This window comes from Salvelinus namaycush, chromosome 8 (genome assembly GCF_016432855.1).
Source record: "Salvelinus namaycush isolate Seneca chromosome 8, SaNama_1.0, whole genome shotgun sequence".
In the NCBI taxonomy this organism is placed as follows: Eukaryota; Metazoa; Chordata; class Actinopteri; order Salmoniformes; family Salmonidae; genus Salvelinus; species Salvelinus namaycush.
The window spans coordinates 17257054-17284380 of record NC_052314.1 but is presented as its reverse complement, the minus strand read 5'-3'; the positions used below and the strand labels follow the sequence as shown (position 1 = coordinate 17284380).

At 49.6% G+C, this 27327-nt stretch overlaps 1 protein-coding gene across 3 annotated transcripts in view; it reads left to right on the top strand.

The window, feature by feature from the left end:
• The window catches only part of LOC120052451 (transducin-like enhancer protein 4), an 86122-nt gene that overhangs the window by 5688 nt on the left and 53107 nt on the right, over positions 1-27327 (top strand). For all 3 annotated transcript variants that reach the window (XM_038999367.1, XM_038999368.1, XM_038999366.1), the window contains exons 2-4: positions 4303-4400; positions 8565-8628; positions 25072-25116. In XM_038999367.1, the coding sequence (XP_038855295.1) occupies positions 4303-4400; positions 8565-8628; positions 25072-25116 (207 nt within the window). The remainder of the gene's footprint in view (positions 1-4302; positions 4401-8564; positions 8629-25071; positions 25117-27327) is intronic.

Below are 27327 nucleotides of genomic sequence, written 5' to 3'. Positions count from 1 at the left end.
ACCTGTTTACATTTCTGATAACAAGCTGGTTCTTATGAAGTCAAGTATGAACACATCAATCCAAATTAACTGTGCTCTCCAATCCTAACGCTCATTCTCCCCTCAGTCAAAGCCTTTGTTGTTTTTTATAAAAAGAGCTGATCTGACCAAATTTTGGATCCACTCCAAGCCCTCTTTTCACTGCTAATCCCTCCATTTCTAATCCAGTATTGTATGGCAGTGGCTTTTGCCTCTCACCACAATGTATTGTGACTAAGTGACAGGCTGGCTGGAGCCATGTTATCAAAGGGCGGCAGGTAGCTTAGCAAGTAAGAGTGTTGGGCCTGTAAACAAAAGGTTACTGGTTCGAATCCCCGTGCCGAAAAGGTGAAAAATCTGTCTGTGCCCTTGAGCAAGACACTTAACCATAATTGCTCCTGTAAGTTGCTCTGGATAAGAGCATCTGCTAAATGACTCAAATGTATCAAGGAGGGCTCCGTTCCAGCTAAGATGCTGCTGCTGACTGCCTTGAAAGTGTGTGTCCTGATCCACTACTCTTTTTAGGACTTTGGTGGGTGTGTCCCATCCCGCTAACCCTAGTCCCTACAAAGCCGTGCCTCCTGGAGCCTGTTATCCATCAACCAGCCTTTTTACACAGGACAGACCCAGACCAGAGCTCTAGAACTCCTGCAGGAAGGAGAAGCGATGGACACCAGACCGAGAGGAGAGAGGGGGACAGAAGAGATGGAGACACCAGACCGAGAGGAGAGAGGGGGACAGAAGAGATGGAGACACCAGACCGAGAGGAGAGAGGGGGACAGAAGAGATGGAGACACCAGACCGAGAGGAGAGAGGGGGACAGAAGAGATGGAGACACCAGACCGAGAGGAGAGAGGGGGACAGAAGAGATGGAGACACCAGACTGAGAGGAGTGAGGGGGACAGAAGAGATGGAGACACCAGACTGAGAGGAGAGAGGGGGACAGAAGAGATGGAGACACCAGACCGAGAGGAGAGAGGGGGACAGAAGAGATGGAGACACCAGACCGAGAGGAGAGAGGGGGACAGAAGAGATGGAGACACCAGACCGAGAGGAGAGAGGAGGACACCCAGAGGAGAGGAGAAAGGGGGACAGAAGAGGAGAGGAGAAAGGGGGACAGAAGAGGAGAGGAGAAAGGGGGACAGAAGAGGAGTAGAGGGAGAAATAAAAAGAGAACAGGAGTGATGTGGAGGACACACCCACCCACACAAACATACACACACGTCCCCTACACCCAAGATCACATTAACACTTCCCTTCTACACGTGGTACTCTTCATCTATTCATGTGCCTTTACCCTAAATATTTCACCAGCAAATTATTATTTCATGCCCCTCTGAACATCTCTCTCCCCAGCCTGTCTGAAACAGAGAGACAGAGAGTGAGTGAGAAAGACAGAGAGAGAGCAAGAGAGGGAGATAGAAAGAGAAAGATTGAGGGAGAGAGGGAGCGGGCGGGGTGGCAGAACAGAAAGTGTGCCACAGAGCAGACAGACGCTCTGCAGTCCCGATCAGTCCCAGACCCACATCTGTTTCAGCCCAGAAACAGCAGCCTAAATCAAATGTTTCCCCCAGTGATTGATGGACAGATTAGGGGGAGTGATGAGAGGACGGATGGAGAGAGGGGTAGGGAGGGCTGTGGCCCGGCTGCTGGCTCTGTACTGTTATGTGATCTCCTAGCCCAGTCTCTCCCCTTGCATTGAGGAATGTGTTATTGTGAGTGCTGATATAAAATGGACAGTCGTCGGTCTGGAATGTAGTCTGTGGTGGTCCACTGTCTAGTGGTCAGAGGATTTGTTAGGCCGTCTCTTCTCTACCGCAGTCTATCCCCCTCCCTCCCCCCACCCCTGTGTGTGTGTCAGACCAGTGTAGTATGAATGAAGGTCAGTGGGGCTCCGTCGGCAGCCGCCCCTCCCCCACCGGGGTTGTGTACTGAGTTGAGGCCGTCGGTCCAGGAAACCGCCACATAGCCACAGCACTAGGCACAAACTGAGCTGCACAAACCGCAGCTTAATTACTGGAAAGCCCAAAGAGTGTCTGACCTCCACCATTAGCCTAATTGAAATTTAATTTAATTTTCTTGTCTAGACTAATTAAGCTCCTACTGAAACCTGCAATCTTTTAGCCGCCTAGCTAGACTCTGGACAGACAGGATTCACACCCTATTCTATGGAAAGAAAGGGGGAGGAAAAAGGGGGAGAGAAGTTAGAGGGTAAAGAGGTGGAGCGGAGAAGGGCAAAGGGGAGAGGTCTGGTATTGGCTCTCAGGGGTGGGTGTGGTGAGAGAGAGAGATGGAGTGAGGGAATGAGAGGAGGGAGAGAGAGATGGACAGATAGAGTTGTGAGGTGAAGTTTTACAAGCATTTCGCTACACCTGCAATAACATCTGCTAAATGTGACAAATAAAATGTGTTTTGATTTGAAGCAGCCTATGCCACTGATCTGGAGCATGTGGTTGAATAACACTGACATACATTATCTTTTTAGCCTCAGTTGTGTGCATTCATTTTTGCGTGTGTGCGTCTCAGGCTTTTTGTGCGTAGCCCCCATTTAGCACAAGGGCTTGTTGCGTGTCAGCTCAGCGCGTGTGTGTGTACGCACCTGTTTGTATGTTTCAGTAGTATGTCCCTCCCTCACGACACTTCCACCCCCTCAGCTATAAAGTCCCCAAGAAAGGGAATGTAACTGAACTGAATGATTACCGACCCATAGCACTCACCCCCGTCACCGTGTGGTGCTTTGAGATGCTCGTCAATGACCACATCACCTCCTCCCTCCCTGACACACTCGACCCTCTCCAATTCACCTACCGCCCCGACAGATCCACGGACGACGCAATCGCCATTTCACTGCACACTACCCTCACCCACCTGGAGAAAATTAATGCATATGTGAGGACACTGTTCATCGACTACAGCATAGTGCCCTCTAAGCTCACCACAAAGCTCACGGCCCTGGGACTGAACTCCCTTTGCAACTGGGTCCTGGACTTCCTGACGCGCCATCCCCAGATGGTGAATGTAGGCAACATTAACTCCTCCACACTGATCCTCAACGCGGGGGCCCCACAAGGTTGCGTCCTATGTCCCCTCCTGTACTCCCTGTATACCCACAACTGCGTGGCCTCACACAGGTCGAACTCCATCATCAAGTTTGCTGACGACTCAACAGTAGTAGGCCTGATTATCAACAATGACCAGACGGCCTAGTGGGAGGAGCTAGGCACTCTGACGGCTTGGTGCCAGGTATACAACCTCTCGCTCAACGTCAGCAAAACAAAGGAGCTGATTGTGGACGTCAGGAAGAACCAGGCTGGGCACATCCCGATCCTCATCAATGGCAGCTCTGCCATGGAGACGGTCAAAAGTTTCAAGTTCAGGAGGCTGAAGAAATTCGACCTGTCTCCGAGGGCCCTCAGTGTTCTACAGGCGCACCATCAAGAGCATACTGTTAAGCTGCAACACAATTCCACCGCCGCTAACCGTAAGGTGCTACAGAAGGTGAAACGCTCAGCCGAATGCACCATTGGGGGCACACCTTCAACACCAGGTGTCGCAGGAAGGCCAAGAAGATCATCAGGGACCCCATTCACCCGAGCCACGAACTGTTCATCCCACTTCCATGACTCAGATGCAGGCAGTACAGGAGCATCATGGCAAAAACGGAAAGACTGGCCAATAACTTCTACCCCCAGACCATCAGGCTGCTGAATAGCCACCACTAGTCAGCTACCTAGTCCCTCCCACCCTCTACCCGGTTATATCGCCCTGCCTCTAAAACAACATCCCTGCTGTGTTTTTGTTCCCCCAACTACACAGCGAGGGGAACAACACATAAAGTGCTTCAGACAGGCTTCAGGGGGGAGCAGGGTCCTCCTGGGGGGCGTTTGTTGAGATTCTTTGCTTTTAGCAGGTGAAAGACAGTGCCGTTTTAATGTTTGTGATTCACCATGAGTTATTCATTTGACGTTTTCCCTTCTCAGTGCTTTGTAGGCAAGAATACATTAGCAAAAAGCATCCTAGCAGAGGAGAGGGAGGAGAGAGGGAGGAGAGGAGAGGCGAGAGAGATGCTAATGTGAGAGGGGGAGGGAGACAGTCATTAGGAGTGAGAGAGGAGGAGGAAAGGGGAGAGAAGAAGAGGGTGGTTGGAGAGAAAAGAGTGAGAGAGTGTTTGTGAAAGAGGGGTGCGGAGAGATAAAGAGAGCAAGGACAATGTTTTATGATGTGTGTTGAAGTGACCTTACTCTCCCTTCTTCTTTCCTCTCTCCTTTCTTTTCTCTCCCCCAGGTCCCTATTCAGCCTGGCCAGTCTTTCAAGTTCACAGTCCTGGAGACCCTGGACCGCATCAAGGAGGAGTTCCAGTTCCTCCAGGCTCAATACCACAGGTGCTGTATACTCACTCACTACCCTCCACCTCCCCCTTATAGACTATACAGATAGTATATACACACCACCCTCCATCTTACCCCATGCAGGCATATGTAGGCACAATCCTAACGTAAAATCCATGTATGTAACTCAAAACTCCCATCTTCAGACACACAGATACATGGATAGCACAGACTTTTACTTCTATTCTGTGTTGATGTTTATGACATAAATTAGACACCATACAGTGGGGAAAAGACTACATGGATCTCCATCTCTGCCACTGCGCTACCTACGATATATATTGGGCTCCCGAGTGGCGCAGCGGTCTAAGGCACTGCATCTCAGTGGTGAGGTGTCACTACAAGCACCCTGGTTCGAATCCAGGCTGTATCACAACCAGCCGTGATTGGGAGTCCCATAGGGTGGTGCACAATTGGCCCAGAGACGTCTGGGTTTGGCCGGTGTAGGCCGTCATTGTAAATAAGAATTTGTTCTTAACTGACTTGCCTAGTTAAATAAAAAATAAATATATGTATCTATATTTAAAAAGGAACTATAGTTGTGTGATATTGTATGTCATAAACATTAATACACAATAGAAGTAAAGGTCTGTGCTATCTGTGTGTCTGAGGATTGTGTCCTATATGAATGCGTGTACCTCAGGGGGGAACTGCCCCTCCTCTCTCTAAAGGACTGGGGGATCCCCCTGGGAACCACTGTCACACTTCTACTGCTCCACTTATTATTCTGTGGAATATTACACGTCAGGCTTAATAATACTGCACTTGATGTATGTGAAAGCCAAGGATGGGTGCAGTGAACTATAAGGTTGATATAACACAGTCATACACAGGTCAAATGCAGGTAGTGATTCTAATCTTATCCATCATAGTCCACCTGGCACAGTGGCAGGGTGCAAGCCTGGTCCCAGATCTGTTTGTGCTGTTTTACCGACTCCTACGCTCGATGTCACAGGCTAGCAGGGTGTGGTGATATTGGTCTGTTCTTCCATATCTGTAAAGGCAGTCATTGTTGTTCTCCCCCTTAGACGAGGAGGAGCATGGATAGGACCAAGATGCGGATTGAGGGAAATAAGCCATCTTTTAATGAAAACAGCAAACAAGACACTACAAAACTACAAAACAACAAACGTGACTAACCTTCAACCGTCCATGTGTGGACACAGGAACAAACACCCACAAAACCCCAGTGAAACCCTGGCTGCCTTAGTATGACTCTCAATTAGAGACAAACGATACACACCTGTCTCTAATTGAGAATCATACCAGGCCGAACACAAAAACCAACCTAGAAATACAAAACATAGACTGCCCACCCAAAACACACGCCCTGACCATAAACACATACAAAAACAACATAAAACAGGTCAGGACCGTTACAGAACCCCCCCCTCAAGGTGCGAACGCCGGGCGCACCAGCACAAAGTCCAGGGGAGGGTCTGGGTGGGCAGTTGACCACGGTGGTGGCTCAGGCTCTGGACGCTGTCCCCACACCACCATAGTCACTCCCCGCTTCTGTCTTCCCCTCCCAATGACCACCCTAAAACTAACATCCCCTAAATGAACGGCCAGCACCGGGAGAAGGGGCAGCACCGGGACAAGGGGCAGCACCGGGACAAGGGGCAGCACCGGGACAAGGGGCAGCACCGGGACAAGGGGCAGCACCGGGATAAGGGGCAGCACCGGGATAAGGGGCGGCAGGTCCTGGCTGAGGGACTCCGGCAGGTCCTGGCTGAGGGACTCCGGCAGGTCCTGGCTGAGGGACTCCGGCAGGTCCTGGCTGAGGGACTCAGGCAGGTCCTGGCTGAGGGACTCAGGCAGGTCCTGGCTGAGGGACTCAGGCAGGTCCTGGCTGAGGGACTCAGGCAGGTCCTGGTTTAGGGACTCCGGCAGGTCCGGGCGTAGGGACTCCGGCAGGTCCGGGCTGAGGGACTCCGGCAGGTCCGGGCTGAGGGACTCCGGCAGGTCCGGGCTGAGGGACTCCGGCAGGTCCGGGCTGAGGGACTCCGGCAGGTCCGGGCTGGACGGCTCCGGCAGGTCCGGGCTGGACGGCTCCGGCAGGTCCGGGCTGGACGGCTCTGGCAGGTCCTGGCTGGCCGGCTCTGGCAGGTCCTGGCTGGCCGGCTCTGGCAGGTCCTGGCTGGACGGCTCTGGCAGGTCCTGGCTGGACGGCTCTGGCAGGTCCTGGCTGGACGGCTCTGGCAGGTCCTGGCTGGACGGCTCTGGCAGGTCATAGCAGGACGGCTCTGGCAGGTCATGGCAGGACGGCTCTGGCAGGTCATGGCAGGACGGCTCTGGCTGGTCATGGCAGGACGGCTCTGGCTGGTCATGGCAGGACGGCTCTGGCTGGTCATGGCAGGACGGCTCTGGCTGGTCATGGCAGGACGGCTCTGGCTGGTCATGGCAGGACGGCTCTGGCTGGTCATGGCAGGACGGCTCTGGCTGGTCATGGCAGGACGGCTCTGGCGCTAGGCAGACGGCAGACTCTGGCCGGCTGAGACGCACTATAGGCCTGGTGCGTGGTACCGGAACTGGAGGTACCGGGCTGAGGGCACGCACCTCAGGGCGAGTGCGGGGAACAGGAACTGGGCACACTGGACTCTCGTGGCGCACTCTAGGCCTGGTGCGTGGTACCGGAACTGGAGGTACCGGGCTGGAGACACGCACCATAGGGAGAGTGCGTGGAAGAGGAACAGGGCTCTGGAGATGCACTGGAAGCCTGGTGCGTGGTGTAGGCACTGGTGGTACTGAGTTGGGGTGGGAAGGTGGCGCCGGATATACCGGACCGTGAAGGAGGACACGTGCTCTTGAGCACCGAGCCTCCCCAACCCTACCAGGTTGAATGGTCCCCGTAGCCCTGCCAGTGCGGCGAGGTGGAATAGCCCGCACTGGGCTATGCAGGCGAACCGGGGACACCACCTGTAAGGCTGGTGCCATGTACGCCGGCCCGAGGAGACGTACTGGAGACCAGATACGTTGGGCCGGCTTCATGGCACTTGGCTCGATGCCCAACCTAGCCCTCCCAGTGCGGCAAGGTGGAATAGCCCGCACTGGGCTAAGCACGCGTACTGGGGACACCGTGCGCTTTACCGCATAACACGGTGTCTGACCAGTACGACGCCCTCTTACTCCACGGCAAGCCCGGGGAGTTGGCTCAGGTATCCCACCCGGCTTCGCCACACTCCCCTTTAGCCCCCCCCCAAGAAATTTTTGGGTGAGCCTCTCGGGCTTCCGGCCTCTCCTATGTGCTGCCTCCTCATACCAGCGCTCCTGGGCTGTGGCTGCCTTCCTCTCCTCCCGAGAGCGGCGATTCTCTCCAACCCTTCCCCAGGGTCCCTTTCCGTCCATGATCTCCCAAGACCATTCCTCCTGTGTCCAGTGCTTTAGTTCCTTTTCTCTCTCCTCAATCCGCTTGGTCCTGTTGTGGTGGGTGTTTCTGTAAAGGCAGTCATTGTTGTTCTCCCCCTTAGACGAGGAGGAGCATGGATAGGACCAAGATGCGGATTGAGGGAAATAAGCCATCTTTTAATGAAAACAGCAAACAAGACACTACAAAACTACAAAACAACAAACGTGACTAACCTTCAACCGTCCATGTGTGGACACAGGAACAAACACCCACAAAACCCCAGTGAAACCCTGGCTGCCTTAGTATGACTCTCAATTAGAGACAAACGATACACACCTGTCTCTAATTGAGAATCATACCAGGCCGAACACAAAAACCAACCTAGAAATACAAAACATAGACTGCCCACCCAAAACACACGCCCTGACCATAAACACATACAAAAACAACATAAAACAGGTCAGGACCGTTACAATATCATAGCAGAGTGTCTGTTTTATCAGAGTGTTAGCAGAGTAGAGTTGACCTCCAGACTGTGACATTGGTGCTGAGAGCCCAGCTTCACACCATGAGCTGAATACTCATGGCCATAACTCTCTCGGTCACAGCAGTGAACAGTGTGTTGAAACTAGCATTGTTCTCAGCAGCCTGGATCCCATCGGTCTCTCTGTCTAATTGATCTAGACCCATAACCTTTTTCAGCTTTGACACAAAGGAGAGATTCAGGTTGAGCTGCAGCAGGGTAGGTCCTGCCTTAGATCAGTTTGTTGACACGTGTGTGTGTGTGTGTTTTCCCTCTTTCTCCGCAGCCTGAAACTGGAGTGTGAGAAGCTGGCCAGTGAGAAGACAGAGATGCAGAGACACTACATCATGGTAAGATCTATTCTATTTCCACCAGCGTTGGTTCACAGACATCAATGAGACAACGTGGAGAGGGAAGCCCTTTCTGTCTTGCTTTACAAAAATACCCCTCTCCATTACACCAACATAGGAAACTATCTAGGAATGGGCAACTCCAGTCCTCGGGGGCCAAATTTTTTCCCCATCCCAAGCAAACACAGCTGATTTAAAGTCATTGCGTTCTAAACTGAAGATCAGGGTTAGTTGATTATTGGAGTCAGGTGTGTTAGCTGGGTCTGGGGCAAAAGTGTGACACCAATCAGGCCCCCTGAGGACTGGAGTTGCCCATCCCTGATTCTAGCTTGTTGAGGAGCATCATCTTGAGTTAGGAGGATGAGATGTCCAAAAGCAGAACATATCCCTCTCTGTCTCTCGCTCTACTCCCTCTGCAACAGCTTGAGCCCCTCCACATCAGTCTGTCTGCCTAAAGACTTGTATGTTATTAACTATGTCTATGTCTGTGGAACAAACACAGTGAGGACAACCTGAATATGATATGAACCATCTGCTGAGCAGCTCCCATTTCATCAATGAGAGAGAGAGAGAGAGATGGAAGAAAGTGAGTGAGAGAGACTGAGAGAAAGGGGAAGGGCAGTGCACAATGGTAGACAGACAGACACTACCTCAGACTAAGAGTATTCACACTGTTCTCTGTGACTGTGAGAGGCTGTCCTTTATGGATGATTTCACGTTTGCAGGGTTTGATGGATGGTTGAGTTGGCGGTAGTTGGACAGATATGTAGGAGCCTTTACTCCAATGTGAGGAGAGACTACAGTGTACTCTGTGTTATAGACTGGGGGACAGTCAGCGACATTTGATCAACCCTCATGCATACATACAAATGTCATGACCTTTGTGACCACAGGACTGTTGGTCAACAGCAGGAAGAAATAGGCTAAAACGTCTGTGAATGAAGCCTTTTCCATAGTGTTGGACTCCCTGGTCTCCATAGAGATGGAGGATAGCTGGGGAAGGTGCAATATACATGTACAATCTTAGAAAAAAGGGTTACAAATGCGTTCTTCGGCTGTCCCCGTAGGAGAACCCTGTTTGGTTCAAGGTACAGTAGTACTCTTTTGAGTTCTGTGTAGACATTTTGATTGTGTGTTTTACATCATTGTCTTGCTGCATGATCCAGCTGCGCTTCAGCTTCAGCTCACAGACAAATGGCCTGACATTCTCCTGTAGAATTCTCTGATACAGAGCAGAATTCATGGTTCCTTCTGATAAGGCAAGTCGTCCAGGTCCTGATGCAGCAAAGAATCCCCAAACCATCACACTACCACCACCATGCTTGACCGTTGGTATGAGGTTCTTACTGAGGAATGCAGTGTTTGATTTTTGCCAGGCATAATGGGGCCCATCTCATCCAAAAAGTTTACTCAAGTTTGCCAGGAAGCACCTGGATGATCATCAAGACTCTTGGAAGAATGTTCTATGGACAGATGAGTCAAAAGTATAACTTCTTGGATGACATGGGTCCCATTATGCCTGGCGAAAAACCAAACACTGCATTTCAAAGTTAGAACCTCATACCAACGGTCAAGCATGGTTTACAAATCAAATCAAATTTGATTGGTCACATATATATGGTTAGCAGATGCGAGTGTAGCGAAATGCTTGTGATTCTGGTTCCGACAGTAATATCTAACAAGTAATCTAACAATTCCCCAACAACTACCTAATAGACACAAATCTAAAAAGGGGTGAATGAGAATATGTACATATAAATATATGGATGAGCGATGCCCGAGCGGCATAGGCAAGGTGCAATAGATGGTATAAAATACAGTATATACATGTGATATGAGTAATGTAAGATATGTAAACATAATTAAAGTGGCATTATTTAAAGTGGCACTGTTTAAAGTGACTAGTGATCCATTTGTTGAAGTGTCCAGTGATTGGGTCTCAATGTAGACAGCAGCCTCCTGAGTTAGTGATGGCTGTTTAACAGTCTGATGGCCTTGAGATAGAAGCTGTTCTTCAGTCTCTCGGTACCAGCTTTGATGCATCAGTACTGACCTCGCCTTCTGGATGATAGCGGTGTGAACATGCAGTGGCTCGGGTGGTTGTTGTCTTTGATATTTTTTGCCTTCCTGTGACATCGGGTGCTGTAGGTGTCCTGGAGGGCAGGTAGTTTGACCCCGGTGATGCGTTGTGCAGACCGCACCACCCTCTGGAGAGCCTTGCGGTTGTGGGCGGAGCAGTTGCTGTACCAGGCTGTGATACAGCCCGACAGGATGCTCTCGATTGTGGATCTGTGGAAGTTAGTCAGGGTTTTGGGTGACAAGCGAAATTTCTGTTGCGCCTTCTTCACCACACTGTCTGTGTGGGTGGACCATTTCAGTTTGTCGTTGATGTGTACGCTGAGGAACTTAAAACTTTCCACTTTCTCCACTGCTGTCCCTTCTATGTGGATAGCGGGGTCCTCCCTATGCTGTTTCCTGAAGTCCACGATCATCTCCTTTGTTTTGTTGACGTTGAGTGAGAGGTTGTTTTCATGACACCACACCATGCCCTCACCTCCTCCCTGTAGGCTGTCTCATCGTTGTTGGTAATCGAGCCCACTACTGTTGTGTCGTCTGCAAACTTGATGATTGAGTTGGAGGCGTGCATGGCCACGCAGTCGTGGGTGAGGGAATACAGGAGGGGGCTGAGCATGCACCCTTGTGGGGCCCCAGTGTTGAGGGTCAGCGAGGTGGAGATGCTGTTTCCTACTTTCACCACCTGGGGGCGGCCCGTCAGAAAGTCCAGGACCCAATTGCACAGGGTGAGGTTGAGACCCAGGGCCTCCAGCTTGATGATGAGATTGGATGGTACTATGGTGTTGAATGCTGAGCTGTAGTCAATGAACAGCATTCTTACATAGGTATTCCTCTTGTCCAGATAGGATAGGGCAGTGTGATGGCGATTGCATCGTCTGTGAACCTGTTAGGAGGGCTGGTAAGATGGAGGTGATATCCTTGACTAGTCTCTCAAAGCACTTCATGATGACAGAAGTGAGTGCTACTGGGCAGTAGTCATTTAGTACAGTTATCTTTGCCTTCTTGGGTACAGGCACAATTGTGGCCATCTTGAAGCATGTGGGGACAACAGACTGGGATAGGGAGCGATTGAATATGTCCGTAAACACACCAGCCAGCTGGTCTGTGCATGCTCTGAGGACGCGGCTATGGATGCCATCTGGGCCAGCAGCCTTGCGAGGGTTAATGCGTTTAAATGTTTTACTCACATCGGCCACGGATAAGGAAGGGGGCGTAGTTCTTGTTAGCGGACCGCGACGGTTGCACTGTATTATCCTCAAAGCGGGTGAAGAAGGTGTTTATTTTGTCTGGAAGCGTGACGTCGGTGTCCGTGACGTAGCTGGTTTTCCTTTTGTAGTCTGTGATTTCCTGTAGACCCTACCACATAGGTCTCGTGTCTGAGCCGTTGAATTGGGACTCCACTTTGTATCTGTATCTGCATTTCGCTTATTTGATTGCCTTGCGGAGGGAATAACTACACTAACCTCTTTCCATGGTTAAATGCAGTGGTTCGTGGTGGTGGTAGTGTGATGGTTTGCTGCCTCAGGACCTGGATGATCCAAAACACACAATCAAGTCTACATGAAAATGGTTAAAAAGCAACAAATTATACTTTTTGGAATGGCTTAGTCAAAGTCCAGACCTAATCCCAATTGAGATGTTGTGGCAGGAATTGAAATGAGCAGGTCATGCTTGAAAACCCACAAATGTCGCTGAGTTAAAGCAGTTCTGCATGGACGAGTGGACCAAAATTCCTCCACAGTGATGTGAGAGACTGATGAACTACAAGAAGCATTTGGTTGCAGTCATTGCAGCTAAAAATGGCACAACCAGTTATTGAGTGTAAAGAGGCAATTACTTTTTCACACAGGGAAATTGGGTGTTGCATAACTTTTGAATAAATAAAATAAGTATCAATTTTTTTTGTTATTTGTAAACTCAGGTTCCCTTTATCTAATATTAGGTTTTGGTTGAAGATCGGATAACATTCGGAATCAAAAATATGCAAAAATAGAGAAAATCACAAAGGGGGCAAATACTTTTTCACAGCACTGTATATTGGTGTACATACACGTTATGTAGAGTAGCCCATGAATGGCTGGGGTTGAGGTTAGCTCTGAGGAATGGTCTCTACCATCTGTGTCTGTGATGCCTACTGTATTGACAGTGATCTGGAGGGAGGGAGTGTAAGGAACAGAAAGTGAGAAGGAGGGAGTTAGAGACGGAGGGAGAAAGGCAGGGACAGGGGCTCAGGAGTGAGAAAGTGAGAGAAAGAAAATAGAAAAGAGAGGCTGAGAGAGAGAGAGATACAACACCAACAGAGAGAGACAGAGAATGACAAAGATAGAGTGGCTGAGATGGAAAGGGAGGAAAAGAGAGGGATAGAGAAAGAGAGCGTGAGCACAGACACGTAAATAATGTGAAGTAACAAGGTCTCAGTGGCTCCACAGTGGAGCTAACCCAGAAGGATATATTTTAGGTAGTTAGACAGTAGCCTTAAGACTTGTTTGCACAGGCAGTCCAGTCTTTCTTTAGACTGCTCCTACCATTCATTATTCTGTCATTTTAAAAACCAGGTATGGGATGTTCCCGCCCGCTAACGTACTACTTCCAGGGAATGACTTATGACTCGGCTGATGATGATAATGATGATGATGTTGAGCATGGAATAGACATCAGGATTAATTTGGAGCAGCATATTGGAATGTTTCCTCCATAAAACGAGGTAAAAGCATAAGCATAAGCAGGCAGCAGGGGTTGGGTGGTGTTTTATACGTTTGATTAACGCACTCTGCAGCTTTATGCATAAGCTAAACTCAGCAAAAAAAAGAAATGTCCCTTTTTCAGGACCCTGTCTTTCAAAGATAATTTGTAAAAATCCAAATAACTTCACAGATATTCGTTGTAAAGGGTTTAAACACTGTTTCCCATGCTTGTTCAATGAACCATAAACAATTAATGAACATGCACCTGTGGAACGGTCGTTAAGACACTAACAGCTTACAGACGGTAGGCAATTAAGGTCACAGTTATGAAAACTTAGGACACGAAAGAGGCCTTTCTACTGACTCTGAAAAACACAAAAATAAAGATGCCCAGGGTCCATGCTCATCTGCGTAAACGAGCGTTAGGCATGCTGCAAGGAGGCATGAGGACTGCAGATGTGGCAGGGCAATAAATTGCAATGTCCGTACTGTGAGACGCCTAAGACAGCGCTACAGGGAGACAGGACGGACAGCTGATCGTCCTCACAGTGGTAGACCACATGTAACAACACCTGCACAGGATCGGTACATCCAAACATCACACCTGCAGAACAGGTACAGGATGGCAACAAAACAACTGCCCGAGTTACACCAGGAACGCACAATCCCTCCATCAGTGCTCAGACTGTCCGCAATAGGCTGGACTGAGGGCTTGTAGGCCTGTTGTAAGGCAGGTCCTCACCGGACATCACCGGCAACAACGTCGCCTATGGGCACAAACCCACCGTTGCTGGACCAGACAGGACTGTCAAAAAACTGCTCTTCACTGACGAGTCGCGGGTTTGTCTCACCAGGGGTGATGGTCGGATTTGCGTTTATCGTTGAAGGAATGAGCATTACACCGAGGCCTGTACTCTGGAGCGGGATCGATTTGGAGGTGGAGGGTCTGTCATGGTCTGGGTCGGTGTGTCACGGCATAATCGGACTGAGCTCGTTGTCATGGCAGGCAATCTAAATGCTGTGCGTTACAGGGAAGACATCCTCCTCCCTCATGTGGTACCCTTCCTGCAGGCTCATCCTGACATGACCCTCCAGCATGACACTGCCACCAGCCATACTGCTCGTTCAGTGCGTGATTTCCTGCAAGACAGGAATGTCAGTGTTCTGCCATGGCCAGCGAAGAGCTCGGATCTCAATCCCATTGAGCACATCTGGGACCTGTTGGATCGGAGGGTGAGGGCTAGGGCCATTCCCCCCCAGAAATGTCCGGGAACTTGCAGGTGTGTTGGTGGAGGAGTGGGGTAACATCTCACAGCAAGAGCTGGCAAATCTGGTCCATGAGGTGGAGATGCACTGCAGTACTTAATGCAGCTGGTGGCCACACCAGATACTGACTGTTACTTTTGATTTTGACTCCCCGTTTGTTCAGGGACACATTATTCCATTTCTGTTAGTCACATGTCTGTGGAACTTGTTCAGTTTATGTCTCAGTTGTTGAATCTTGTTATGTTCATACAAATATTTACACGTTAAGTTTGCTGAAAATAAACGCAGTGAGGTTTCTTTTTTATGGAACCCGTCTCTGTTAGATATGGAAGCCGTCTCTGTTAGTCTTCTGTGGTAGTCTACAGAGACATGGACACGAGAGGGTGTCTGCGGGCGCCTTGTTTCTGGTTGTTGTATTTATAATTCATGGGGCTCAGATTTCACAGCTCTCCTGAAATCTGTGTATTTGCAGCCATTTTTATCCCAATATCAAATCATTTCTGGGTAATAATTAAGCACCTTACTGTGATTGTTTTCAATTAAAATAGTAAAAAAGGGTCCTCCTGAGTGGCGCAGCGGTCTAAGGCACTGCAGTGCTTGAGGTGTCACTACAGATCTGGATTCGATACTGGGCTGTGTCGCAGCCGGCCGTGACCGAGAGACACATTTGGTCCAGCATCGTCCGGGTTAGGGGAGGGTTTGCCTGGCCGGGATGTCCTTATCCCATCGCACTCTAGCGACTCCTGTGGCGGGCCGGGCCCATGCACGCTGACATGGTCGCCAGGTGTACTGTGTTTCTTCCGACACATTGGTGCGGCTGGTTTCCGGGTTAAGTGAGCAGTGTGTCAAGAAGCAGTGCGACTTGACAGGGTCATGTTTCGGAGGACGCATGGCTCTCGACCTTCGCCTCTCCCGAGTCCGTACGCGAGTTGCAGCGATGGAATAAGACTGTAACTACCAATTTGGATATCACAAAAATTGTGTGTAAAAAGTAAAAAATATTTCTCAAGCAAGAATTTTGCTAGGACATCTTACCCAAACAGGCTGAAATTCAGGCAGGCTTTTCAAAAGGCATTATCATAATTTTCACAATTTCACAGTATTATTCCAACCTCAAAACACAGGAAAATCACGTTTTTGGCTGCCCTGGGCCTAAATAAGAGCACACATTTCACTGTCTGATCAGAGAATGAGAGGTATCTGTCAGTGTCAGGCCTGAGACAGGGAGACAGAGGTTGGCATGTGTCTGTGTCATTTCTGTGGGTTTTAGGAGTGTGTTTGTGTGTGTGTTTAGTATTTGTGTGTAGTGTTTCTATTTGGAATAGAGGGGGTCTGCAGTGGTCCAGTTTTAATGACCATCCATGTGGTCACATGCACCATAACCCTGTGTGTTCATGTGTGTTTGCGTGCTATACATCCCCGTAGGGGGGAGGTGTGTTTGTGAGGGGGGTGGATTAATGCACTACTCTCAGCCGCTTACTCCACCCCCAGCTTATCTGTCTGATTCAGCCTGACAAACTGTGCTCTCTTCAGGAACATTACAGTCACAGATTGCGAAAGAGAGATGGAGAGAGGGAGATGGAGAGAGAGATGGAGTGTCTGAGTGTCAGAAGAGGGGAGGGGAGGAAGGAGGGAACCAGGGCAGAGGGGGAGAGGGGAAGGGATGAGGATAGAATTGTAAAAGGAATGCACCCTGGTAAGCTAACCATTTCTATGACATATGATAGTGCGAGCTGAGGATTTAGGGAGAAAAAAAGGGGCCAGGAGGATTGTGTTTTAAGAGTCTTCAACCTGCCTCGATTGTCTGGTAACATGTAGGAACACAGCAGAACACACATCTTTACAAAGATTGGCTGCTGGTGGCTCTATTGACATTTGTCAGCAGAATACCACCCTGCATCCCACTGCTGGCTTGCTTCTGAAGTTAAGCAGGGTTGGTCCTGGATGGGAGACCAGATGCTGCTGGAAGTGGTGTTGGAGGGCCAGTAGGAGGCACCCTTTCCTCTGGTCTAAGGAAATATCCCTTGTGTAGGGTGCTGTCTTTCGGATGGGATGTTAAACAGGTGTCCTGACTCTCTCTGGTCACTAAAGATCTCATGGCACTTATTGTAAGACCCTGGGGTCCTGGCTAAATTCCTAATCTGGCTCTCATATCATCACAGTCCCCATAATCATCCCCAGTTTACAATTGGCTCATTCATCTCCTCTCCCCTGTAACTATTCCCCAGGTTGTTGCTGTAAATGAGAATGTGTTCTCAGTCAACTTACCTGGTAAAATAAAAATATGCCCCTCATACTCTAGGCCTAATGAGAAAGGCTACGCCAAGGTCAATCCATTTTGGTTGGGATTTGGTCATATTTCTCCAACTCTGATGATGAATCAAGAAGTAAAGATTTTCTATCCTAAATCTACTTTTAGTTATTTCTCAATGTGGAGTTTACAGAGCTAAAAGTCAGACCTCACCAGTCTTAAGGACATGTGAGTAAAGCTTGCTAATGAATGTATTAATACACTGATGGTATCTGTTGGTGTGGGAGGAGAGCGAGAAGTGGAGAGACAGGCACCACCTGAGGGATGCTGATAAACAATGCAGTCTACGTGCACACACACCCACACACACACACTCACACACTCACACACCCACACACACACACTCACACACACCCACACACACACACTCACACACTCACACACATACCATTTAGCCAAATCACCTTGGATTAGATGCACTCCACATCTTCTTAAGTCTGGAGATTTAACAGAATAGTAAAGACACAGGCTGGCTGGCTGGCTGGTGAGACACTTTGACACTCACTCAACACGATGAGTCACTGAAATGGAGGAAGGGCAAACGAGAGCGCAAACACTCTGAAATGAATGGAAGGAGAGAGAGAGAGAAAGAAAAGAGGAGCAGCTGGTTGAGTGAAATGAAGTACTGATTGCTTAATGCGTTGGTTGCTCAGATGACTGTGTGTGTGAATGTGAGTGTGTGAGTGTTAGAGAAAGGAATATAAAGACAGAGTGGGGGTGATGTTGTTGATGGTTTAGGACTATCACATGACAAGAGATTAGTTAGCCAATGACTTGCTTATGGTAGTCCATCGTATCTGATGATGACTTCCACTTCTGAGTTAACAGTGAATTCTTTGACTGTGGAGTCCAATCTGAGATCCACAAACTGTATTGCAGGTGGGGCATATGCAGTCTGTGTTGGCGGGGGTAGGCATGGTTGTATGTCTCCTGAGCTGTTTTGCTGTCTCTTTGTGCTCCTCTCCTTCTCCCACCTGTGTACACCGCTCTGGCAGAGCTGCCGCCAGGTGGAACGGTCGACAGCAGCATCCTCTAGGTCTGTGGATTTGATGTTGCATTGCTTCAGCAATGTTTTTAGCTGGTCCTTGTAGTGCTTCATCTGCCCCCCTGCAGATCGCCGGCCAAGATGTATCTGGCCATACAGGATTTTCCGTGGTAAGTGCTCCTCAGACATTCTAATGAAATGCCTAAGCCAGCGCAGTTGGTGCTGGGTGACCATGACCTCCATACTCTTGCAGTTGGTCTTAGCAAGTATTTCTGTATAGGGCACACGGTTGCACCAGGTGATTCCCAGAATGTGCTGCAGACGTCTTATGTGGAATCGCTCGAGCTGTTTGTTGTGGCGACTGTAAATGACCCAGTCTTCACAGCTGTAATGAAGTGTGGTGATGCAGACGGCTTGACAGACGGCGATTGTGGTGTGGAGGTGGAGATCCCTGTTTTGGAAGACCCTGCCTCTGAGTTTCCCGAAGGCAGAAAATGCTTGCTTGATCCTATTTTGAATTCCGAGGTCGATGCTGCAGCCCTCTGAGAGGATGCTGCCCAGGTATTGGACGTGACTATTGTCAGTGATTTATGTTAAATGGTGAAGACAGGCATGGTGGGTGGAGGGCCGGATCTCCATTGGCAGACCACCTCTGTCTTGGTGGTGTTGATAGACAGTCCCATCCTGCTATAGACCCTCATAGATGCTACAAGGATGGACTGAAGGTCTTCTGGAGTGTGGGCCACAAGAGTACAGTCATCAGCCGAAGCCTTGGTGGTTGCTTGAAGCCTCCTGATGTTGAATAGGTTTCCATCCAGTCTGAAGTACACTGCAACTTTGTGGAAAAGCTGGGTGACACATAGGAGGAAGATGTTAAAGAGTACCGGTGCCAGCACACATCCCTGTCTCACACTGATGCTTACTCCAAAGAGCACTGACTCCTGCCCTCCTATGGCCATCGGAGCCATCATCCCATCATGGAACTGGCAAAGGATGTTGACACATTTGTCTGGACAGCCACATTTGAGTAGAATGCCCCATAGTAGTTCCCTGCTCACAATGTTGAAGTCCTTGGAGAGGTCGACAAATGTCATGAAAAGGTCCTGATGTTGTTCACGTTACTTCTCCTGGAGTTGCTGTGCCGTGAATATCATGTCGACCGTCTCCTGTTCTTTTTGAAGCCGCATTGTGACTCTGGCAGCAGTTCCTCTGTGATGTTGTTCACCAGCATGTGTAGCATCACCTTGGCCACGAACTTGCCGACCACTGCCAGAAGGGATATCCCCCGGCTGTTGCCGCAGATGGACTTGTCACCCTTGTTCTTATAGATGGTGACAATGTTTGCATCCCGCCACTGTTGGGGGGACAATCTCCAGGTCCCAAACCTCAGTGATGCACTGGTGGACCGTTCTGGTGCAGAAGTAACCTCCCTTCTTAAGTAGTTGTCAGCACCAGGGGTCTTGTTGTTCTTGAGGGAATGGATAGCTGATAACACCTCCTGGAAGGTTGACAAATGGTTGAAGTCTTGAATGGGTGGACGGACAGGCAGTTCTTCCAGGATGGAGTGGTCTGATTGAGTAGTGCTTCAAAGTGGTCAGCCCACCTCATCAGGATCTGGTTTTGGTCCTTCAAGAGAGTCAGACCATCGGCTGTTTTCATGGTTGTGATGGAGTGACTTCTAGGGCCATAGATAGCTTTAATTGAGTTGTAGAAATTGTGCATGCCGTTTTTGTCGACATAAATTTGGATTTCTTGTTTCTTATTCATCCACCTTTCGTTCTGCAGAGTACGCAAGGTTGGATGCACTTCCTTGCGCGATGCACACCATTGCTTGCAAAGGGTCGCAGATGTGGGGCTGTTGAAAGTAGCCCTGTGCGCTTTGTGCATATTGTCCAGTAAGGTTGTGATGGTGTCAGAGTTCTCATCGAACCACTCCTGATGTTTCCTACCTCTGTAGCCAATGGAGTGGGCCGCTGCCTGATAGAGCACTGAGCTAATAGATGCCCACTTCTGGTCCATGGGGTCCTCTGCGCTCAGAAGAGGCTCAGTCTTCCTCAGCCTTTCAGCGAGAGAGCAACGGAACTCGTCCATTACTGTAGCTTTCTCAAGCCAGATTCAGTGCAGACGCCTCTTACTGGACTTCAGCTGGCATTGGGAGGATGTATTCTCACCTGGGGTTTAGCCAGTATCATACGGTGATCTGTCCAGCATTCTGCACCCCTCGTGTCAGGTGTCAGCAGAACGTCATTAGTGTCAGAATGTCTCACTATGACGTAGTCAATCAGGCGCCAATGTTTGGAGCGTGAGTGCAGCTATGATGTTTTAGATTTGTTCTTCTGCTGGAACAAGGTGTTAGTGACAATGAGATTGTGCTCGGCACATAGAGTTAGCAGTCTCATGCCGTTCTCATTGACCTGGCCAACACCATGCCTCCGCTCCATATCCTTTTGTTCTGTCCCACCCTAGTGTTGAAGTCACCCAGCAGAAATATCTTGTCATTCCTGGGGATGCGGTGTGACTGGTAGAAGCAGTCCTTTGCCTCATTTTCAGATGGTAACTTGGGTGCGTATGCACTGAGAAGAGTAGCATAACGCATCTTGGCTAGGGGGATACCGAGAGACATGAGTCTTTCACTTATGCCGACAGGTGTTTCGGTGAGCCTGGGTGGTAGGCTGTTCTTAATTGCCAGTCCCACACCGTGCTGATGTTGTCCACCCGGAGGGTAACCTTTCCAGAAGAAGGTGTAGCCTTCTCCCTCCTTTTTCAGGGAACCTTCATCCAGGAACCTGCTCTCACTCAGGGCAGCAAAGTCAATGTTTTAGCGCCTTAGTTCTGTAGCAATCAAAGCTGTTCTCCGATGGGGTCTATCGCTATTATCGTCAGTGTCCAAGAGTTCTGATGTTCCATGTCGCCAGTTTCAGGGGAATTGTTTTCTTTAGTTTTTTTTGACCGCTGAGTGGAACTCCCTATAGGTGCGGTAGCCTATCCAGGATGGAGTGAATTTTTAGGCCACCTTTTCAAGGCCTCTCCCCAGCTGGGGTGAGCAATGTGCTCCTAAATAGGGCTGCTCAGTTACACAGGGGTCTGCTGTGAGCAGCTGCCACCCAACTGCTAGCAACCATAATAGTCCTGTGCCGCTGGCGTGCAGGGGTTTGATTAACGGCTCCCGATACATCCACTCCTACCCCGTCACCAGACACCCCAACACCGCCAGACTTTAGTCCGGTTTCCAGTTGATGGCTTCACCGAGGTCAGAAACGGATACCTGCTCAAAGGAAGTTATTTAAAGTGCCGCTGAAGGTGCGCAATCCACAACAGCACTGTAGAAAGGGGAAATTCCAGTGGCAAGGGGGAAACCCAGGATGACCAGTATCTTCTACAGCTGCAGGAGGCTGCCGGAAACCCAGTCTGTCGGCGTCCGCCATTACACTGCCTTTGTCATAACAGACTAACCCACAAGGCAGCGGGCGGCGGGCAACTGTCTAGTGCAGGAGTGCCTAGGTAGAGGTTAGTTGCATGCCCGCTTTCTACGTGCTTGCATACTCTTGTTACAGCTCTCTGCCGCCGGCTAGCCCTTGTGGTGGATTCATGCACAAGTCATGCACAAAGTCTCCCCTTGCCGGTACAAAGCCTCTCCGTGACCAAGACTCCTGTCGGGCCTCCTCGCAGCAGCACACGTTGACTGGTTGTCTTGAAACTCCAGGCTAACTGGCAGGGGATCTCTTAGCAGCAGTGGGCCCCAGAGATGCATCTGTACAGGCCCACCTCTGTGTTGACACACCCTGACAGCCATCAACCACTAGCCAATTACAGACATTGTCTCACTACAGTGACCTAGCAGGGTCTAGTGTGAGGGCCAACACACTCACACCAAGCTGCATGGTCGATCCTCACCATCAAGTTAATGCACGCGTTCACACACACACACACACACACACACACACACACACACACACACACACACACACACACACACACACACACACACACACACACAGTGTCACACACACACACACACACACACACACACACACACACACACACACACACACACACACACACACACACACACACACACACACACACACACACACACACACACACACACACAGTGTCACACACCACACACACCCTCCTCGTTGTGGTGGTTGGGGAGGTGACGTCAGCATCAGCAGGCTGTTTTTCTGCCGGGCTTAGCCTTCGCCACATCCGCCACATGCCGTGCACAATCTGCTCCAGACTGACACACACACGAGCATACACCAGGTATTATACACATAGCTCTCAATGAGAATGCACTGACACGAGAGGGAGATTATATAATGGTGGGCGGTGGGGGAGTAGGACGGGGGGCTGACAGTCATGCAGTCAGCTCGGGGAAGATGAAGCCATTGAGAAACAGAACAGACAAACCTGCACAACGCTACAACAACGCTGCTCCGCTCTGCTGTCTGTCTGTAGTAGATCAGCCCTGATAACAGCTCTGCTGTCTGTCTGTAGTAGATCAGCCCTGATAACAGCTCTGTGGCTGTCTGTAGTAGATCAGCCCTGATAACAGCTCTGCTGTCTGTCTGTAGTAGATCAGCCCTGATAACAGCTCTGTGGCTGTCTGTAGTAGATCAGCCCTGATAACAGCTCTGCTGTCTGTCTGTAGTAGATCAGCCCTGATAACAGCTCTGCTGTCTGTCTGTAGTAGATCAGCCCTGATAACAGCTCTGCTGTCTGTCTGTAGTAGATCAGCCCTGATAACAGCTCTGCTGTCTGTCTGTAGTAGATCAGCCCTGATAACAGCTCTGCTGTCTGTCTGTAGTAGATCAGCCCTGATAACAGCTCTGCTGTCTGTCTGTAGTAGATCAGCCCTGATAACAGCTCTGTGGCTGTCTGTAGTAGATCAGCCCTGATAACAGCTCTGTGGCTGTCTGTAGTAGATCAGCCCTGATAACAGCTCTGCTGTCTGTCTGTAGTAGATCAGCCCTGATAACAGCTCTGCTGTCTGTCTGTAGTAGATCAGCCCTGATAACAGCTCTGCCCTCTGTCTGTAGTAGATCAGCCCTGATAACAGCTCTGCTGTCTGTCTGTAGTAGATCAGCCCTGATAACTGCTCTGCTGTCTGTCTGTAGTAGATCAGCCCTGATAACAGCTCTGTGGCTGTCTGTAGTAGATCAGCCCTGATAACAGCTCTGCTGTCTGTCTGGGGTAGATCAGCCCTGATAACAGCTCTGTGGCTGTCTGTAGTAGATCAGCCCTGATAACAGCTCTGTGGCTGTCTGTAGTAGATCAGCCCTGATAACAGCTCTGTGGCTGTCTGTAGTAGATCAGCCCTGATAACAGCTCTGCTGTCTGTCTGTAGTAGATCAGCCCTGATAACAGCTCTGCTGTCTGTCTGTAGTAGATCAGCCCTGATAACAGCTCTGTGGCTGGCTGCTGTTGTTGTGGTGTTGTGTAGTGTGGGGCTCTTAGCTAGCTCAGCTTCATCACCTGGGATCATAAGCCTGCATGGGGATTTTAGCGTTGTTCTTTTATACGGCTGAGATAGTATGTGTGGAGAGTTATAGGAATGTGAAATATTCAAATGAATGAGGGTAGATTAGATGAATGAGAATATGCAAGACATGACATGACAGATGCATTTTGGTGTGATTAGGCTGAGCAGATTCCTTGTAGTACACTGTGCAGTGTGTTGTATGCTAAGGATCATATGTGGCTGTACAGTATCTTGATCTTTCATGCCATTTAATTCATTTAGCCTGCCTCTCTATCAGTGTTGACTTTGCCTGAGGAGTATCCTCACACAGACAGACACACACACAAACACACACAACTCAGTATTAGGAAAGTGTTCTTAATGTTTGGTATACTCAGTGTATATGTTCATTACAGTAATCCATTCCCACATTGTTCACCTCTCTGCATGGGTCCAGCCATGTTGGTTCTCTATAGAGCCTTATACACTATCTTTCAGCCTATAATATGGTATGTCGAGCATTCTAAAGCCTTTACATAGTCCTTATTCCTCCATACAGACTGCTCTGTGAAGAGGCTTGTGTTGTCCAGTACATGGCTACATTAGCATACTGGTCCTCAGAACCTACTTATCTAATATGAGAGAGAGAATGAATAAGAATGGAGAGAGAAAGAGAGACTAATAATGGTTAGAGTGCGAGGGAGAGAGAGCGAGAGAGAGCAAGCGAGAGACTAATAATGGTTAGAGTGCAAGAGAAAAAGAGAGAGATGGGGGATGGATGGAGCGGTAGAGGGAGGGAGGACATGATGAGGAGAGATGGCACAAAAGAACATGGCTTTTATGATGTTGGAGAGAGGAGAGGATTCAGAGATGGACAAAGGAAGGAAGGCTCAAGAGGACCGTGTGTGAGTGTGTGTGTGTGTGTGTGTACCTTGTGAGCCAGCGTGCGTGTATGTGTGTACTGTGTGAGCGCGTGTGTGTGCATGCATCGTACGTGTGTGTGTGATAGAGAGAGAAACCGAGAGAGAAATGCCAGAGAGAGAGATCAAGAGATGGAGAGCGAGAGAAAGATATAGACAGACAGTCCCTGTGAGATGCAGAGATTCTGAGAGGGCGAGGAGAGACAGAAAGACAGAGAGTGATACAGAGACAGCGAGAGTTTCAGGGGGGGAGAGAGAGAGAGAGAGAGGCAGGAGGGGGGAGAGGAAGGGGAGAGATTGGGGGCAGGGGAGAGGGGGTGGGAGAGAGAGAGAGGGAGGAGGGGGGAGAGGAATGGGAGAGATTGGGGGGAGGGGAGAGAGAGAGGGGGTGGGAGAGAGAGAGAGGGAGAGAAGTCAGGTTTGATGGTCATCATTCTCAGTGCTGTTCATGTGCCTGCTGAGACTGGGACTGGCTATGTCACAATGACTGATCCCCGCTGTCTCTCCAGCCCGGATGGAAGTTATTACTGTGTACACACACCCACACTGGTGCTGAGACAGACAAACACCGCTCCATACACACAGACACTGACAACGACATACACAGACACACATTCACATTTCCACCATGCACACATGAACGGACCCACACGCACACACACAATTGATCACCTGATTATATTTAATCTATTACCTCTGTATACTTATTGAACGTTGTTATTTCTCTCTCCATACAGTACTATGAGATGTCCTATGGGCTGAACATAGAGATGCACAAGCAGGTAAGAGAGACGTTACTGTCTTTCAGTATTACTGTGTGTGTTGTCTGTGTCTGGTCTCTTCCAGTAATGGTCTTTACAGGGAGCAGTATAGGGCAGACACCACAGTCACCATCCCTCTCAGCCCTCTCTGACACCAGCCACTGCCTCTGTCTCTCACACACACACACACACACACACACACACACACACACACACACACACACACACACACACACACACACACACACACACACACACACACACCCTCAACCCCTCAAACCGAGTGTGTGTGCATGTGTGTTTCACATTCATGAACTGTAGTATTTCTCATCATCTCTGACAGAGTGTGTTCATTGCAGTAGGGTGTTTGTGTGTGCATGCGTTCGTTCGTTTGGTGTGTGTGTGTGTGTGTGTGTGTGTGTGTGTGTGTGTGTGTGTGTGTGTGTGTGTGTGTGTGTGTGTGTGTGTGTGTGCGTGCATTTGTTTGGTGTGTGTGTGTGTGTGTGTGTGTGTGTGTGTGTGTGTGTGTGTGTGTGTGTGCGTGTGCGTGTGTGTGCGTGTGCGTGTGTGTGCGTCATGATCAGCAGAGTCCTGGCAGGCACCCCATGTCCCTTTCTTGTTGCAGAGTGCGCGTTGTGGCGCATTATCTACTTGACTGACGTCTTCATTCAAGGTGACTTACAGGCTCATTCTACTCCATCGTTATGGACAGCAGTGAAGAGGTCCGGTGGTGTTTAGCAGTCCACATGCTGGACCCAGATCCAGAGCTAGGCACAGAACCAAACAGATCCAGAACCATAGTGAATATGTGCCATTAGCCAGTAGCCAGGCCAACAGGGTAAAGCTCCACTGTCAGCTCTACTGTCACCACAGAGGAGACATGAATAGAGATCTGCTTGTGTTACTCCAGAAAGGGGGAGGAAGAATGGGGGGGAGAGAGGGAGGGGGGAGAGAGGGAGGGGGGAGAGAGGGGGGAAGGAGGGAATGAGAGAGGGGGAGTGAGGCTGCTGGCAGGGGACACAGGAGAAGGGAGAAGGAGGGCTGAGACAGGTGATGAGAGAGAAATAGATACATTTGAGAGAGAACAGAGAGAGGGCGAGGGGGGAATTAAATAGAGAGTGTGATATGAGAAAGAAAAATGGATAGTAAAAAAAGAGCCAGAGAGAGATACTGTAGAAAGGATGAGCCAGAGAGAGATACTGTAGAAAGGATGAGCCAGAGACCGATACTGTAGAAAGGATGAGCCAGAGAGAGATACTGTAGAAAGGATGAGCCAGAGAGACCGATACTGTGGAAAGGATGAGCCAGAGAGACCGATACTGTGGAAACGATGAGCCAGAGAGACCGATACTGTGGAAACGATGAGCCAGAGAGACCGATACTGTGGAAACGATGAGCCAGAGAGACCGATACTGTGGAAACGATGAGCCAGAGAGACCGATACTGTGGAAAGGATGAGCCAGAGAGACCGATACTGTGGAAAGGATGAGCCAGAGAGACCGATACTGTGGAAAGGATGAGCCAGAGAGACCGATACTGTGGAAACGATGAGCCAGAGAGACCGATACTGTGGAAAGGATGAGCCAGAGAGACCCATACTGTGGAAAGGATGAGCCAGAGAGACCGATACTGTGGAAAGGAGAGACCGATACTGTGGAATGGATGAGCCAGAGAGACCGATACTGTGGAAGGGATGAGCCAGAGAGACCCATACTGTGGAAAGGATGAGCCAGAGAGACCGATACTGTGGAAAAGATGAGCCAGAGAGACCCATACTGTGGAAGGGATGAGCCAGAGAGACCCATACTGTGGAAAGGATGAGCCAGAGAGACCGATACTGTGGAAAGGAGAGACCGATACTGTGGAATGGATGAGCCAGAGAGACCGATACTGTGGAAGGGATGAGCCAGAGAGACCGATACTGTAGAAGGGATGAGCCAGAGAGACCGATGCTGTTGAAAGGATGAGCCAGAGAGAGATGCCGTAGAAAGGATGAGCCAGAGACAGATACTGTAGAAAGGATGAGCCAGAGAGAGATGCTGTAGAAAGGATGAGCCAGAGAGAGATGCTGTAGAAAGAATGAGCCAGAGAAAGGATTAAAGTTTTTTTTTAAATGAGCGAGAGTGCACTGAGAAATGACAAGGGGAGCTTTGAGCCAAAGCAAGGAATAATGAATCATGAATAGATTTAACAGTATCTGCTCTTAGTTCCTCTCTTCCCAGCCCCAGCCGT